This window comes from Epargyreus clarus, unplaced genomic scaffold (genome assembly GCF_041222505.1).
Source record: "Epargyreus clarus isolate Ecla_fem2 unplaced genomic scaffold, WU_Ecla_fem_2.2 ptg000023l, whole genome shotgun sequence".
NCBI classification, from domain to species: Eukaryota; Metazoa; Arthropoda; class Insecta; order Lepidoptera; family Hesperiidae; genus Epargyreus; species Epargyreus clarus.
The window spans coordinates 10,768,774-10,785,991 of record NW_027332230.1 but is presented as its reverse complement, the minus strand read 5'-3'; the positions used below and the strand labels follow the sequence as shown (position 1 = coordinate 10,785,991).

At 36.6% G+C, this 17,218-nt stretch overlaps 1 protein-coding gene across 1 annotated transcript in view; it reads left to right on the top strand.

Annotated features, from left to right (window-relative positions):
• Nucleotides 1–17,218, top strand: part of btv (dynein cytoplasmic heavy chain beethoven) — a 61,223-nt gene that overhangs the window by 24,614 nt on the left and 19,391 nt on the right. Inside the window, exons 26-52 of the mRNA XM_073085801.1 lie at nucleotides 714–927; nucleotides 1,086–1,331; nucleotides 1,441–1,811; nucleotides 1,967–2,108; nucleotides 2,350–2,469; nucleotides 3,039–3,233; nucleotides 3,963–4,186; nucleotides 4,621–4,821; nucleotides 5,132–5,255; nucleotides 5,338–5,445; nucleotides 5,533–5,689; nucleotides 6,062–6,269; nucleotides 6,921–7,095; nucleotides 7,194–7,343; nucleotides 7,906–8,096; nucleotides 8,474–8,576; nucleotides 8,866–8,979; nucleotides 10,410–10,558; nucleotides 11,145–11,268; nucleotides 11,359–11,472; nucleotides 11,580–11,790; nucleotides 11,861–11,950; nucleotides 12,654–12,787; nucleotides 13,160–13,337; nucleotides 14,778–14,943; nucleotides 15,161–15,359; nucleotides 15,756–15,970. Of these exons, the coding sequence (XP_072941902.1) occupies nucleotides 714–927; nucleotides 1,086–1,331; nucleotides 1,441–1,811; nucleotides 1,967–2,108; nucleotides 2,350–2,469; nucleotides 3,039–3,233; nucleotides 3,963–4,186; nucleotides 4,621–4,821; nucleotides 5,132–5,255; nucleotides 5,338–5,445; nucleotides 5,533–5,689; nucleotides 6,062–6,269; nucleotides 6,921–7,095; nucleotides 7,194–7,343; nucleotides 7,906–8,096; nucleotides 8,474–8,576; nucleotides 8,866–8,979; nucleotides 10,410–10,558; nucleotides 11,145–11,268; nucleotides 11,359–11,472; nucleotides 11,580–11,790; nucleotides 11,861–11,950; nucleotides 12,654–12,787; nucleotides 13,160–13,337; nucleotides 14,778–14,943; nucleotides 15,161–15,359; nucleotides 15,756–15,970 (4,623 nt within the window). The remainder of the gene's footprint in view (nucleotides 1–713; nucleotides 928–1,085; nucleotides 1,332–1,440; nucleotides 1,812–1,966; nucleotides 2,109–2,349; nucleotides 2,470–3,038; nucleotides 3,234–3,962; nucleotides 4,187–4,620; nucleotides 4,822–5,131; nucleotides 5,256–5,337; nucleotides 5,446–5,532; nucleotides 5,690–6,061; nucleotides 6,270–6,920; nucleotides 7,096–7,193; nucleotides 7,344–7,905; nucleotides 8,097–8,473; nucleotides 8,577–8,865; nucleotides 8,980–10,409; nucleotides 10,559–11,144; nucleotides 11,269–11,358; nucleotides 11,473–11,579; nucleotides 11,791–11,860; nucleotides 11,951–12,653; nucleotides 12,788–13,159; nucleotides 13,338–14,777; nucleotides 14,944–15,160; nucleotides 15,360–15,755; nucleotides 15,971–17,218) is intronic.

The following is a 17,218-nucleotide window of genomic DNA, read 5'->3' as shown; positions in this document are numbered from 1 at the left end:
GAACGCCTCTGAAAAGTATGTCTCACTTACCACACCCTTCAAACCAGAACACAACAGCGCTTAACACTGCTGTTATGAGACAGAAATAGGTGTGGTGGTGGTGCCGCCGGAGTCGAACCACAAAGGGTTCTACAACCTTCAAAAAATGTCTAAGTAACTGCTTATATTTTTTTTTAATTAATGTCACAAAACATACATTTTTTTTGTGTCCCTGTCGTCAATAATTCAAGGAATCCTATAAGTTTACAAATCGCTATGAACAAAATTACAAACATGAATATAGGGAAAATTCTTCTAGTTTTCAATATGGGAATAATAAAGTGAAATATGCCAAAGTGAAATACCAGCAGACCTGAAGTTACAGTCACAGATGCGTTGCTATTTTTAAAGACTAAAATTGAAATGTCTCCACAGTCTCCAATATGCATTCCCAACTCCTTTAATAGCGAACCGTTAATAGGTGCATATCTACTTAAAATCCTGCAAAGACAAATTGCTCTGTAGAAATTATAGTAATGTTGGTCTCTTTCTTTTACAAATCAATTATTACATATTTTGATTTACATATATTTTTTTCATTATTTTGGCACTTACATCTATTCATATTTATAAAAATCAATTGAAGTTTTTATTCTATACCTACATAACCTTCAAGTAACTTATTTGGGACTCTACTAAACATTAAAAAGAATACGACTATTAATTAATTTCAGATGGTTATACCTAGAGCCTATTCTTTGCAACGACGACGGCGAGCTAGGAACCAAGTTCCGGAAAGTGGACCAGGTTTTCAGGCAGGTGGCTCGTATGATTGAAACGGACTCACGGCTCTCTGCATTGCTGCAATCATCCCGACTTCAGCCTATGCTCGATGCAATATCCGAACAACTCAACAGCTGCCAGTCAGCTCTAAATCAATATATTGATGTTAGTATGATCACAGTACTTACCTATGCCACTACATATCTTAACATCAAAGGACCAGCTATTTTAAAAATGATTTTAATTATGTATTTTTATTTGGTCAAGTCTTAAGTAATGACTACTTTCCGGAGTATCTCTAGATTTTTTTAATTGATTTTTAGGAAAAGCGTTCTATATTTCCAAGATTATACTTTCTGAGTGACGACGATTTATTGGAGTTACTTGGCCAAGCTCGTGCTGGTGCTGAGGGCAGGGAGACAGTTATGCAATCACATCTTAAAAAGCTATTTCCTGGTATTACTGGCGTCCGTTTGGGACCTGGAGAGTTATCCATAACAGCTCTTTGCAGCGACTTTGGAGAGATATTCCAACTAGACCATCCAGTGGATATTGACTGCCCAGTAGAGGTAATCAAATGTATATAGTTATTTTAATTACTTCTGTATAATTTCATTACTCACATGTACTAAAATAAACAAGATAGATTTTAAATAAAAATTCATTTATAAATTGTAGGTGTGGTTAAAAAAACTTGAAACAGAAATACGATCGTCGCTTCAAAATATGACGTTAAAATGCGTCGTCACAAATAGTTTACAAGAGCAAGATCCATTTTCGCTGCCGACGCAAATATTATGCCTCGCGCAGAACATTCGATTTACCGAACAAGCAGAAAAGGCGATATCGGCTAAAGAGTTGCATAAACTGAAAACAAGTGTCGAACAAGAGAATTTGAATTATGCTGCAGCTGAAGTGGAGGAGGAGGGTGAACAACGTAAACGAGAAGCCCTTATCTTGCAGTGCACGCATTACATGTCCGTTGTACAAGAGTTAATAGACAATAACGTTGATTCGATCAACGACTGGCTCTGGCAGAAACAATTGAGGTAGGTTACTTACAATTATTAGTCATAATATGTTTGAATCATCTTTAGATGTCTATTATAATATCTATGTATCTTTAGTTGTATATTATAATACAATGTTATTGTAACAATTTCATACAATGTATCATTAATGTTGTGTATACGTTTGATTACAGATTCTATTTACAAAATACGAAGTCAATAGTAGCAAAGATGGGTCTTGCTGAAATTTCGTACTCTTACGAATATCTCGGTGTCAATACAGGACAATTCGTAAGAACAGAGGTTGCCGACGAGTGTTTTCTCATATTAACCCAGGTACTTAGCTACATAAATATTTTTTTGCTTTTTTAATTAACTTCAATAAGTTTATTCACTCATGGTGTTATAATTAAAACGCTTTGTAATGTACTTTTAAATAAAGGCGTATTATAAGAATGAAGGATGCATTCACACATCATTTTTTATTCAATATATGACAATACAGATTTTTATCGTAGCAGATGCTAGATCAATAAAACGTTTTGTTAATTATTAAGTAAGTGTAAATATTTTTCAGGCCTTACATCTCGGCTTAGTGGGTAATCCTTTCGGCCCCGCTGGAACGGGCAAAACAGAATCTGTTAAGGCTTTGGGTGCCTTGGTCGGCCGCTTGGTATTAATCTTCAACTGTGATGAGGTTTGTCAAGAGTTTATATTTTTCATATTTCAAGTAGCCAATTTTGTTTAGGTGTCCTAGGTATTGAAAGAAATAAAGTAGGTCTAATAACTATTCGTACCTCACGTAATGTCCTCTCAGCAAAATACCTATTTAGGAGCACAGAATCTAAGTCTTTAATATTAAATTGAGCAAACTCGCTTACAGAAAACAATAAAGTAATTATGGTAACATTATGAAAAGCACAAAGACACATTTTTATTCCCAATATTTCTTTGTATTGCTTAAACTTCGCAATTTTAACAAGTTGTAAAAGTTATGAAACAGACAAAACCGTACGTAGACCATTAAGAAGTATTAAATTCGTTTATATCACGGCGTGCGTAAATGGACGTTTTACGCACGCTTCGCGTGCGTAAAACCCCCATTTCCGACCCCGTAATATAAAATTTTATACAACACGCGGACGAAAAATGTTTTTCCGACTCGTGTGATTGCAGTCCTCGCCTGCGGCTCGGCCTGCAAACTCACACTTGTCAGAAAAAAATTTTTCGTCCTCGTATTGTAATGTACTATTTTTTATATTTTAGGCTATGGATGCCACGTGCATGGGTCGCTTGCTCAGCGGGCTGGCTCTCTGCGGTGCGTGGGGCTGCTTCGACGAGTTCAACCGGCTGTCGAGTGCTACTCTAGCCGCTGTGGCGCACCAGCTGTCCTCGCTGCTCGATGCCACGCAGCAGCGGACACCTGGCTCCGAGCCCACCGCACTGCTCAATGGGAAACATGTATGTTTAACAGTTATATAGTGGTTTCAAGAGCATTTTAGTTAATTCTTCTTCGACGAGTTCAACCGTCTGTCGAGCGGCACGCTGGCCGCCATGGCGCACCAGCTGTCCTCGCTGCTCGACGCTATGCAGCAGCGGATACTTGGCTCCGAACCTACCGCGCTGCTCAATGGAAAACATGTATGGAAGTCATTAGTTAATATGTAATTAATTTTGGGAGATTGAATTTACTGTTATAACATGACATATTATGACATGACTCACATATTATTAATTTTTTTACGTGATTATAAGAACATACATAAGTATGTTCTTATATATTAGTACAGAAGGTAGGTATATTTTTTTGGCGTATTTATATATAAAAAAGATAAAGCATGTATTGATAGTGTGTATCTACATGCGCTTGATGCGCATGTACCATTATAAAAGAAACGACAGAAGAATACGCATCATAGCCTTTTCTGCAAAACATCCGATATTTATAAAACCAATTTTATCGTGCCGATATTATGCGTCGATGGGAAATTACTTTCATATTTTTTATCCCAAACGCGTCAAAAGAAAAGAATTTAACTTCAAAAGTTGTAGGAAAACAGTGGCAAAATGTGTATGGAAATAATTTATTTCATTAGCATTTAAGACTTCTGTAATAAATAACTGTTCAGCAGCAAAATGAAATTAAGTACTTTTAGTCTTTCAAGGATTTTTTTTTTTATAAATCATCAGGTGTCTGTGTCGGAATGGTGCGGCGTGGCGGCGACGATGAACCCGTCGGGGCGCGGGTACGGTGGGCGGCGGGCGCTACCCGGCGCACTAGCCCGCGCGCTGCGGCCCGTCGCGCTGCGAGCGCCGCCCGCGCGACCGCTCGCCGCGCACCTGCTCGCCGCCCGCGGGTTGACACACGCTGACAGACTGGCTACTGATATACACGCTGTGTTTCAAATGGCCAGGTAACATTGTAGTAGACTACTGTTCTCTGTGATATTGTAATACGTTTATCGCTTTTGTGACGAATCCGTCATTAACGATACATTGCTTGCTCAATCCAAAAACGTAGCCAACAACTCTACCAGGGCCCCTCCCTGTACCCCTGGCAACAAGTGTATGGTATGTAATAGTGGTATTTGCATTTGCAACTAACTGTCTTAGCGACGTCTAACGGTTATAAATAACAATATATTAATTATGGAGGCAGTTAAACCCTCCTTCCCTTGGCTATGCCCGTGACTTACCTCATATGCGTTACAAATCCTAAAAGGGTGTCTTAAAATCAAATGGAAGTACAATGTTCTACTACAATAATTGAATAAGTTCATTTATAAAATCATATAATTACGACCACATGCTATTTGCCTTAAAACAATATAATACATTTCTATTACAGTATATTGTTGAGCGACCAGCAGCATTACGACTGGGGCCTGCGTGCCCTTAAAGCGGCAATCGGTAGCTGTGGCGCGGCACTGACGGGCGTGAAAGTGGGAGCGGCAGAGAGCGCCGATGCGAGTACGAGCCAGCGCGCCGCCCTACGCACAGTCCTACGACTGAACAACTTGTCAAAACTTACTAAACACGATGCTGAAAGGTAAACTATCCATCCTTCCTTTCTAAAGAGACTTTCCCTTAAAACTGATACTTGTTGTCGCCACTAGCATAACTGCTGCAATAATAATATCGCGATAATATCCTATTGACCATACTCTAGTATGTCTAAACTATATTTTAGTCGCATTCTAAGACATCTCTAATAAGAATATTATATGTGTTATACTGAGACATTAACATAAATATATTTAAGTAATATACTTGACTACGATTTGGAAATGACTTTAAACAGACATTTGGCTTCGTATATCTTTGGTTGTGCATAAAAATACCAATAATTTACTTTACAGTTTCGAAAAAATCCTATCAATGGTCTTCGCTGATGTTCCGGAGGAAGAATCAAATGCAAATCCAATTTATTCGGCCTTAGATTCAGCTGTACAAAGTCTTGGACTTGTTCGAAACAATGATCAGGTATTCAATATCTATTATTTTATTATAGTTATATAAAATGTGTATAAAATATTCCTTGCTTAATATCATGTTTTTTCTTTAGATACAAAAATGCGTTGAACTCTACGAACAATTGCAGCAAAGAATGGGGGTGGGCATTGTAGGGCCTCCAGGATCCGGCAAAACAACTATTCGAAAATTGTTGAAAACTGTAAGAAATTAACTTTTTTTTCCAAATATTTATCTTCAACATTTTATTAAATACTTTTCTAATAACATTTTTTTAAATATTCAATAGGCTCTTATGCAACAAGGCAAAACTATAGTGGAATATATAATATATCCAAAAGCGATGAGTCGAAATGCTCTTCTTGGTTATATCGACCCCGATACTAGACAGTGGACTGATGGCGTCATATCCACTGTAGCTATAGAGGTCTCCAATCAAACACCAGGTAGGATATTGTTGTGTTGTTATTCATATGTAATAGGTTTTTTTTTTGTGTAAATGACACATTTTGAAAATTAATTTGGATTTTTTTGTAGGTTCTATAAGTATCTTGAATAAAATCTGGATCGTTGTTATTTTGTTATAATTTTTGATACCAAGTTTATTCTAAATTTTATAATAATAGAACTTTGTGGGTTACCGTAACCTATATCGGATATGAAACATAATATATAATAAAACACTATCAAACACACAGTAAGTCATCTGTGACACATTCACATTATCACACACAACGTGCAACCTCTATACAATGTCACAGACTTAAGAGGAAAACTAATAGGATTTTATAAAACTTATAAAGATAACGTGTCCTTAGACGTGTGGTCGTGGGTGGTGCTCGACGGCGACGTGGAGCCGCAGTGGGTGGAGGCGCTGAACTCGGTGCTGGACGACAACCGGCTGCTGACGTTGCCGGCGGGCGGCCGCGTGCGCTTCGCCCGGAACGTCAACTTCCTGTTCGAGACGCACTGCCTGCGACGCGCCTCGCCCGCTACGATCTCGCGCATCGCTATCATACTACTCGGGTAATAAACATAAACATAAAACACTTTCTACACTCACAGCCGCACACTATAATTCCCTGTGTTGTGGGTACCATGGACACACACAAATACACACACACCCAGACCCACAACAAATCTAAATTCATCATTTAGATGTCTGTCTGGCCTGGCATCGAGCCCGGGACCTTCAGCGCGTCAGACCGATGTGGTGATGGCTCCGTAACGCGGGTCGTCATTATTATTATTTGAATAGCAGGTGTGAATATATTGACAAGTCGACCTAAATAGACAAACACGTTATATATACATTTAGGTGTATATTATAACCACCAAAAGCATTAGGATTGTATCGTTGAGATAAGTCAACGACTCTTCATTACTGTACACAAAAACTTGTAAATTTATATAACTGTCACCAAAGAGTACAAATATCTGCAATGAAAAGTGTGAATTTTCGACTTGTTTACTTATTCACGTCTAGTATGGTTGTTTTTGAATTCCATTTCCTAACTTTTTATTCGTTTATTATTTCACTAATGCAATTATTCTTTCATTCATTATTTTATTCTTAAACACATAATTTTTATATTTAATTCCTTATCTCACTTTAAAATCATAAATGTTATGAAACTTGTTATTTTAACTTTATTACTAATACCAACTCATTTACAGTGAAGACAGTAGCTGCTCTTCTGAGATCGTAGAAAGATGGATGCATAAAGCAGAGTTTGAAAATGAGACAGTGAAATTGTCCGTACCATTATTGAAGCAGGCTACCAATAAATGCATGCAATGGTGTAATTCTCACAGATCTGATTTCACTATAAAATTCTATGATATTTCTATGGTAAGATATTTTACGTACTTCACTTAAACCCATCAAAAATAATTATGTGTTTAAATTATTTTTAATCGTTATCTGTATCTAAATTTTTTAACCCTCAGATGAAACAAATAATATCACAATTTGAATACATAACCCAACAGAATATAAACGTAAAGTACGTGACGCCGGAGGAAATAGTTTTCCGAGCGATTCAGCGCAGTGTTGTAGACATACTAAAGGAAACCGCTGTTGATAGCTTTTATGATGAGGTAAGATGTTTAAAATTACTTTTTTTTGTTATTTTTATGTGATTTATATTTCTTAGGACATTAGAAAGGAAGTAGATTACTTACTTAGATTCATAACGTCATGTTCATAACTTTTACTGTTTCATAACTGGGCATGAAGTAAGAAGAATTTATATTTTTAGGCAACTTTGTCTCTTGATAATTTTTTATACGCTAAACGCATATAAGTACGAAAAGATGGATTTTTAGATAGATATACATAGTGATGAGTCAAAATTCGTACCACAAAGCTATTTGTATATATGACTTAGAATTTAGAACATCGATTTCTATGTACAAACCGGACTAATAGGTTCAAATTCGTACCATTAGATGCAGTGTTTCATAAATTATAGTCCACGCCAAATTGCTAGTCCGCTCTGAAGTTGTTGCGAGCAGGTGTAGTCATACAATTTGCTATGGCGACGCGATTCATTTCTATCTTCAGAGCGGACTAGCAGTTTGGCGCGGATTATACAGTAACTTAAGAATAGGAATAACTTTATTCATAACAAAATTCACATACAAAAATAATGTGAATTAGATGCGTGAGGTGTGCGGCGGCGTGGCGTTGAGCGCGGGTGAAGCGGACACGGACGAAGCGAGCGCGGGCGAGTGGGCGGGGGAGCTGCTGTTAGCGCCGCGCGTCATCACGCGGCTGCCCGCGGCACGTGCGCTGCTAGAGGACCCCGACGCGCACGTGCTTATACTCGGCCCTGACGCTTCTGCTAAGAAGTTAGTATACTTGTGTGGTCTTTTTCAGACATTTTTAATGTTCTTCACGTTAGAAGCCGACTCTGAGAAGGTAATATAATTGATATAGAGGCAGGTACTTAACTATTCACATACAATGAAGCATCTATTGAAGTTGGAAGATTTTCTCTGTTTTGCAATTTATTGGCCTAATAGAATCTACAGTATTTGTTCTTCTACAATAAAATTTAAACAGAATAATCCATACAAGTACTAAAACCATAAATTCTTCCAATTTGTCAGTTGAAAAATATACAGGATAATTTTTTCGAGTGTGCATGGATGGCCAAAAATATTGAAATATACTGAAGGGCTACCATAATATTTGTAAAAATCAAATTGCCTACTTTTCTTTTCAGTCTAATTGCAGATTACATACTAAAAGATACTAACTCCACCGTGATAACAATCGATTGCACACCTATATTAGAGCCATCTGATATTATCGAGGAATTGAAAAGAGTAAGTACATTTTTATTTTTCAGTTTGTCCAACATGTTTTTAAATATTTTTTTCTACATCTGCTTGACAATAACCATATGCCCTAAAAGTTTAGCTTAAAATATGCGAAAATGCATGCAATTATTCAATCGACCTGCCTATAAATGTTTGTCAGTGTTTCAAAATATGGACTTGATGCATACGTCACCAGCATGTTTATTAGCGTTTAGTATCTCAGGAGAATGTGTTATATGATGTTTCAGCATAATGTGGGTATCCAGGCATTGTAGTGTGATATGTAATGTTACAGCACAACGTACTGGGTGCGGGCGGCAGCGGGCGCGCCACGCTGGCGGTCCGCTCGCTGCACCGCGCGCGGATCGATAGCTGGGGATCATGTCCAGTACACTCGTTTCTCTTACAGGTAACCTTAATATACTTTAAATATTGTTATGTTCCTCCTTTAGTCAAGGTTTTAATGTAGAGATTTTTGTATCTTGATATACATAAACCTCATAAATCGTGCAAATACTCAGTGCTACAATCCTTTTCACTGATACTTTGACCCTCTTAAAATAATCAAGGGTCAAAAGATCAATAGATACTCGTGTCATTTGAATGTTTAGAAATTATATTGTAATGCAGATAAGAAGTTCGTTCACCTAATTATGATTAAAGATAACAAGTGTTACGAATATAATAATGAAATTACACGTGCACCTAAAACTGATTAGTCCTCCAAGCATTGCTACATTTAAGGATTAAGATGGTTGCCTTATATGTACAATAAAAATAATAAGGGTATAGTTATCGCCAAACTGCTAGACCGCTCTGAAGTTGTTACGAACAGGTGTAGTTATACAATTTGCTATGACGTCGAGATTTGTTTCTATATTCAGAGCGGACTAGCCTTTTTACGCGGACTATAACAATATCCAGTTGAACCATACTGGTTTACCAAACAGCTTTTGAAATTGTATTAAAAAAAGTGTGTGTGTGTCAGCTACGACGCACGATTGGAGTTTACTCCTTACGAACGATAATTATGATATATATCGAATAGAAAAAAAGGGTAAATGAACGCATCTGCTAAAATGATAAGAGAAACAAACATATATCTGTAATTATTCGGATTATTTATATTACTTCAATAATGCGTATTACATAAAGTATGTTACAAAATAATATAAATAATAATAATAATAATAATTGTGTTCAATTTATACAAATCCAATTTTAGGATGATTGATTTCTTTCACTTTGAATTATAATATCATTCTTAAATACTGTAATTATAGGTTTGTGGTAACTGAAATACGATACGTGAACTTCGGAAGTTACATGAGTTATGAATCGTGAAAACACCGCATCAATAGTTGTACCATATCTAGCGCGCAATACACACGTACAAACATACGCACACATTCAATTCTCAGACTGGAGGTAGTGAACTATACAGTGAGACTACGAAGTATCGCGCAAAGAGGAGACCCCGAGAATGAGATACACTGTGTAATGTATTCCATCTCATTCTTTTACACGTTCAATCCTACAGATATATATGTTTGTCTCTTTCTACGTAACGCCTCAACTTTTCGTGTTACACTTGATTTTACTCCTCAGAAAATTTCCGTACCGGGCCTTATAACTCAAATCGTTTCTTAAGGAGTAAACTCCAAAAGTTTGACGAGAAAATATTTAGTAACTCGTTAAGCATGAAAACAGAAGGTTAAACTTTCTTGTTACAAAATATTTGAATCGCCAACAACTATGAGTTCAAATGTTATGAACTCACATCGGCTTCAGCACGTCTATTGTGCAGTGTTTGTTATTTGATACGGGTTTGCGTGTCAGGTGTGCCGCGAGGGCGGCGCGTGGTGCGCGGCGGAGGGCGAGGCCGGGCCGGCGTGGCGCCGCGCCGCGCGCCTGCGCCTGCTGGCCGCCGCGCGGTACGCCACGCTCGCGCCGCGCCTCGCCGCCGCGCTCGCTGTCGTTGCTCTGCCGTAAGCACACGATACTGTTACTGTAACACGTCACTAGTACACTACAGAGACACTACCACTCCTCAACAACGCCACTTGGACAACCCGCCATTTCAACCATTTCAACGATACTGTTTTACTGGAACAAGTCATCAGTACACTACATAGACACTTTACCGCTCGACTAAACCACTTGGAGAACCCGTCATAGCAAGAATATTTTAACAAATTTTAATAGAAATATGAATAATGAATAAATGAATAATACCCGTCATTGCAACAACATTTTAACTAATTTGAATAGAAAGATGAATAATTATTGCATAATAGAAGAATGAAAAATGATTAGGTGAAAGTATCACAAAGTATTCAATAACCTACATTTTAAAGTATGAAAACTGCTGTTGAATGTAATGATTATCGTCATAAACATGTGTATATAAATCATCATTGTGTAGTGTAGCGAAACTAAGTTCAAGACATTCTTTATGACACAGGCCAAAATTATCCCTAATAACATAGCATTCTTATAAAACACTAAAATTTAATAATATTAATAAAATATTTAATAAACTACTCATACATTGTACGGATAACATATTTCCAGAGAGCCTGAGGATGATGAACTGTTAGAACTATCAAAGAATTACTTGAAAGAGAATATACCGAAAAATATGCCTGAAGTAGACATCCCAAACTTAGCACAATCACTTTTGTCCATATACAAAGAGGTAAAATTTATTTTATATAAAATATATTTTAACTACATTGTGCATACGTAACTATTTCAAATAATTATTTTTATAACCTTCCAATATAAGGTGGTTGACACATTCTACTCTAAGCCGCATTACAAATGGAATCCCTCTCACTTGAAGAAGTGGTGCGAAAATGTTAGATGGTATAATGTTACGAGCGCTGCAGACGTTCTGACGGTAAGACGAGTCAATAATAATATACTTATTAAATCGATTGAATCGAATAAAATCTAATTAAATTAGTTTTAGTGGCATTTAATTTTAAAATGTGTATAATATTTTAGGCTCTAAACGCAGAAGCTAATATTATATTCAAAGACAGACTTGTAACAGAAGAGGAAAGGGCTCAGTTCAATGAAATAGCAAAAAGATTTTTGAGAAATTATAATATTGAAGTGTACTTTAAAATCCAAGCACGAAACGATGGCATATATTTTCAAGCTGTCGATTATAATGAATGGTTTTTGAATACACAGAAACTCATCAATCAATGTTGTAAGTATTATTATTACCTTATACCAATAAATTGGGATATGCAGTAGTTTAAATGTTATTATATTTTCAGTGTCCGAAAATGAAAATGTGTTTGGAGAAACCGGTGTTGAGGCGTGTTCAGAATTGGCTGTACTGTATACTGCTGCATGCCGGGCTGTAAGTTTGTAATTAATTAAATAATGTAGTATGTAATAAGGTGGACTTTTGTACATCTGTTAAATTTGTAGTGTATAAAAATGTCTTCAGTATATTCGTCAGATGTGTAATGTTCTAAAAGTATATTTTACATCTGACCAATTGCATGTAGATGTTTGTTTTCTAATATGGGCGACACGTGGCCGATTCCCTACTCCATACTCACGCGGCGTATGGTGGATGATAAAGGAGGACGTTGGCGATCATTTTGTAACCAACTGATTTAAACTAATAAACTACAGTCTAATCTTTCATTTTAGGCCCTAGACGTATTAATTTTCCTTAAATACACCCATACGTAGATTAGTAAAGATTAACACTCCTAACAAGAAAATGTAACCAGTTTTGACAATTGAAATTGTCACTGTCATCTATTTTCGTGTTTGTAAAATATTTAAAAAATTTAGTTTTTAGATCATTTACGAATGAAACGATATGTATCCGCACTTTTTCTTCGATTACTTTTTTTTGCACCATTGTGGCATTGTTTCGTGTAAATTATACCACGATAGCCTTTAAATGGCTGACACATTTGTCAGCCGTTTAACCCATTTAATGGCTTCCTTCAATTATAAGGCGGTGAGATATCTATACTTATTTATGAATACACCATACCATGTTAACACCAAATAGCGTTATAATGGGATTGTGTTTGTCGTTGCAGGCAGCGGGTGGCGTGGCGACGTGTGTGTGCGCGGCGGGCGGCGGGCGGGCGGCCGCGGCGAGGCTGGCTGCGGCCGCGCTAACCGCCACGTTACACACTGTTGACGACCCGCAACACCTGCATGCGCACTTTAGAAATGTAAGTTACACTTACAATGGTACATATTTGTTCTAAACCCTTGCAAATTTATTTAGTCTCTCCCTAGATACATTAAACGCGGAATGGGCTAGAGCTTTAATTCGAGACATATGACAGTACATGAAGCGAATTACGTGTTTTGCATTGTAATCTACAGTGTTCTCTAGTTGACTTTACATTAATTAGTGTAGATTAATCCGAGGAATAAAATGCTTCTGCAAATTATATAACTAGATACAATAAGATCTTCAAAAAAGTAAAAACTGAATTGTTATAATAAATATCACAACCTGTGACTTGCATTCTTTCCATTAAAATTGCAATATTTTAGCTAGGTGAATGAATGGAATTAGCATTCAATATTTTTTGCAGGCATTATCGTCAGCGAGCGAAGGCAACCGAACTCTCCTTGTGTTATGTGAGTCCGCGGTCAGTGAGGACGCGCTCGCGTACATAGAAACTTTGTTGTCAGCGCGCGATATGCACGCACTGCCCGCTACGATACGACCCCCAACGCAACAGAATTATAAGAATCGACACGAAATATATGGTTAGTATGCTTATCGCACCGAAATAGAATTAAGTTTTAAACTTACTCTACATATTTCCACAATATGATCAAATTAATAATTATTTTTATAAATGTCTATATTATATGTCAATTCCTACGCCAGATAGGCCATTTATTTCCCAAAAAAAAACAATGTCATAATTAAATTGCATTTCATAGATATAATTCAATAATAATAATTTTATGAGAAACTTGTTACCCGACTGCAAAGGAAGGGTTATGTTTTTCGCGCGTATCTTGTATGTTTGTCTTTCTTTATTTGATCCGATCTAACAAACGGCTGGATGAATTTCGACAGGTAAGATGTCATTATATACGTCCCAATGACCCGAGTGTCCTTAGATAGGTGTTAGAAAAAAATAAATAAAATGGCGGATTTTTGGCGCGAAATAGTAACACATTTAAAAAAAAAAGCTAACCGAACCTATCGAATAGGGTATCAAATGAAAGAAAATGAAACGGAGATTATAAAAACATATTTGTATATATATAAAACAGCAAGGTGACTGACTGACTGACTAACTAAATGACTTTTTCATTTTTTAGAAATCAAAGTACACCCAAAACTGCTCAACTTAGAGTTCTGAAATTTTGGACAAAGGTTTGCTATATAGCGTAAATAAGTACTAAGAAAGGCCTTTTGGAAATTCTACCCCTAAGAGGGTAAAATGGGGGAAAACAGTTTTTTTGAAATCCTTTAATTTTGAAGCAACTGCTACAAAATTTAGTATTTGGCTTTCTGGATACGAACAAGGACACACCTATTTATCCCCATCCGAAAAATTAGCCCCGTAGAGGGTAAAATAAGGGTTAAAAGTTCATTTAAACAATCGTCAATTTTGAAGCAAACACTATGAAATTTTGTATTTGGCTTGTTGGATAAAAATAATGTAATTCTACCCATTACGAGGTAAAATAATAACCGGAACTTTGAATTACTAAAGTTATATATTTTATGGAGCGTAAATGGTGGATTATTTTTGCGAAATAGTAACACGTTTTAAAAAAGTTAACCAAACCTATCGAGTAGGATATCAAAATAAAGGAACTTAAAAGAGATTACACATACATTATATAATATATACATATATATACTCATCGAGATGACTGTCTGACTACATGAGTAGTGTTGGTGTGATAAAGATCAACGCAAAGGGAAACCGCTTAACTTTAGAGTTCTGGAATTTTACTCATAGGTTCTTTATATAGCGTAAATGAGCACTATGAGGATAAAATAGGATAATATTGTTTGAACATCTCTTGATTTTGAAGCAGATACCAACTATGAAACTTTGTATTTGGCTTTCTGGATAAAAATAATAAAACGCCTATTTCACCGTTTTTGGAAATTCTACTTCAGCTTTTATAGTGCAGTCGGGTTTTTTGATTTTTTAATTAATTACTTGTTTCACCTTTTAGATTTAAAACAAAATTTGGGTATTATAATTTGTTTGGACAAGGACCAAGACAATTTGGTTGATCTGATGGAAAAGTACCCACTCCTATATTCTGACAGCCACCTAGTGTGGCAGGAGAGATACTCGGAGGCCACTCTGAGGCAACTGCCGACACTCATAATACAGAGGTACCCAAAGCTACGTCAACACACAATGTGTTTGTATTGCACTAGTCGCACTTGCACTCGTGTAAAAGGTAGTGTATGTATTCTTTCACGCTTAAAATTGAAATTTGCTTTATACATTTTGATTTCATGTTAAGTAGACCATATAAAATGTAATGTATATTATTACTATTACTAAACTGTTATTAATAGTATATTTTAATATTGGCTTAAATTTTAGGTTGAAAAAAGAGAATATATCTGAAAACTCCGATGATAAAAGTGACGTTGTACCAGTGGATGGTTTCGTTAAAATATACAATAGTCTTGAGTCAGAAACCCTGCGAGCGCCGTGCCGATACGTGTGTTTCGTCAAGTCTTATTATCACATTATGATGAAGAAGAAGGAAACGCTGGTTAAGAGACAGAATATGTTAACGGTTTGTTTTCTGTTAATTAGTGATGTTAATAAATGTTTTATATTCTATTTAAAAAAATAATTAGCAAAAGGGACACCGTAAACTTATCTTATTTTCGTTCTTTGTGTATCGTTAATGACCACCTTTAAAGAGTTTTGGAAATTCGACTCCTAAAATTAAATGGGGAAAATCAAATAGGTCGTTCGCACTCGGAGGTAGCAACTGTGTACGTTATTTAACGTTATTTATTGTGATTGATAACCAGGCGTACGTTGAGGCGTTGCATCGCGTACGCACGGAGGTAGTGACTCTGTACTAGTCTACGTTAATTGTAATTTATACCAGGCGGGTGTTGAATCGCTACGTCGCGCGCGCAAGGAAGTAGCAATTCTGTACGTTATTTGCTCTTGATACCAGGCGGGAGTGGAGGCTCTACGTCGTGCGCGCACAGAAGTAGCAACACTACAAGCGGAGGCGCGCGAGCAGGACGTAGAGCTGGCGGCGCGGCGGGCGGACGCGGCGCGCGCGCTGCAGCAGCTGGCCGCCGCCGTGCGCGCCACCACCGACCGCAAGGACGACATGCACACGCTGCGAGACAACATCCAGCGGGAGAACGACAAGCTGCAGGCCAGGTGCGTATGCAGCACGTCGGAGTATCATCATAGGCTTCCTTACGTGAATGCAACGCTGGCCCGATTACAGCGGTTACAATTTGAGAAGCCAGTAGGAGTCGCTTCGTAGCCGCTTGTAGAATGCCACATGGAGGCGGCCGCGTTACGTATTATCTTTTGCTTTTATTTGCATTATGTTGAACTATTTCCACTATATATACAGGGTGAATTTTTAAAACGGGCCTTCAGAGCCAAATCCGAAACTATAAGGATTAGCGAAAAATGCTGAAAGGAGTTACGAGACCGATTTTGATAAAAACTAAAACTGCATCATTAGTTTTTTTAAATATTTTTTTCCTTAGCCGGGAATCGAACGAGTTCATTTTGAAAAAAATGACACCTCTATATTATTCCACTATCTGATAGTGTCGCTTATAAGGATCAAATTCTGGGAAGTAATGTTATGTGACAAATTAAAGGAAAAGGAAAGTTTTGAAGAAAATACGTATTTTACCATACATTGGCATACTAATCCTTAAGGATTATACATAACAAATTATTTATGTATAATTCTTTAGAAACAGACATAAGTCATACCATTGAAGAATTTGTTGGTTAATCAACTAATTATTCGATGTTATGACTATGACATACGACTTAGTATAAGAAAGTAATAGTTTGGCAAATAAGTTACCGCCGTTTTTAGGATTTATTTTTTAATGAAAATAGATAACTGAATAAATAGTAAATTCTTATTGTTTGTTGTTTACAACTTCGTTTCAACGTTAAATATGATTTTCTATATCTCTTGTTTTAGCAATCACTCGGATTTGACTCTTAAAAGTAATTCTCGCAAATTGTCAACTTTACATCTGTATTTGTCGAAACTCCGCCCATAGCAAGTAAATCTATTTTAATGGTCCTAAAAATAACCTTAGCTAAGTCGGACATAAAAATATAAATTATTGGGAAACAAAACGTCCATATCGAATGATTAGAAACATTGAGCCAAAAAAAATGTTAATACACGAAATGTTTAAATTAATGAATGGCGGGAACTTAACTGCCAAATTAATATGAAAAAATATGTATTTTCTTAAAATTGAGGCTTTTCCTTTAGTTTGTCATTTATCATTACTTTCCAGATTTTGATCCTTATAAGCAACACTATCAGATAGTGGAATAATATAGAGGGTGCATTTTTTTTTTCAAAATGAACTCGTTCGATTCCCGGCTAGGGAAAAAGTTATTTTAAAAAAGTAATGATGC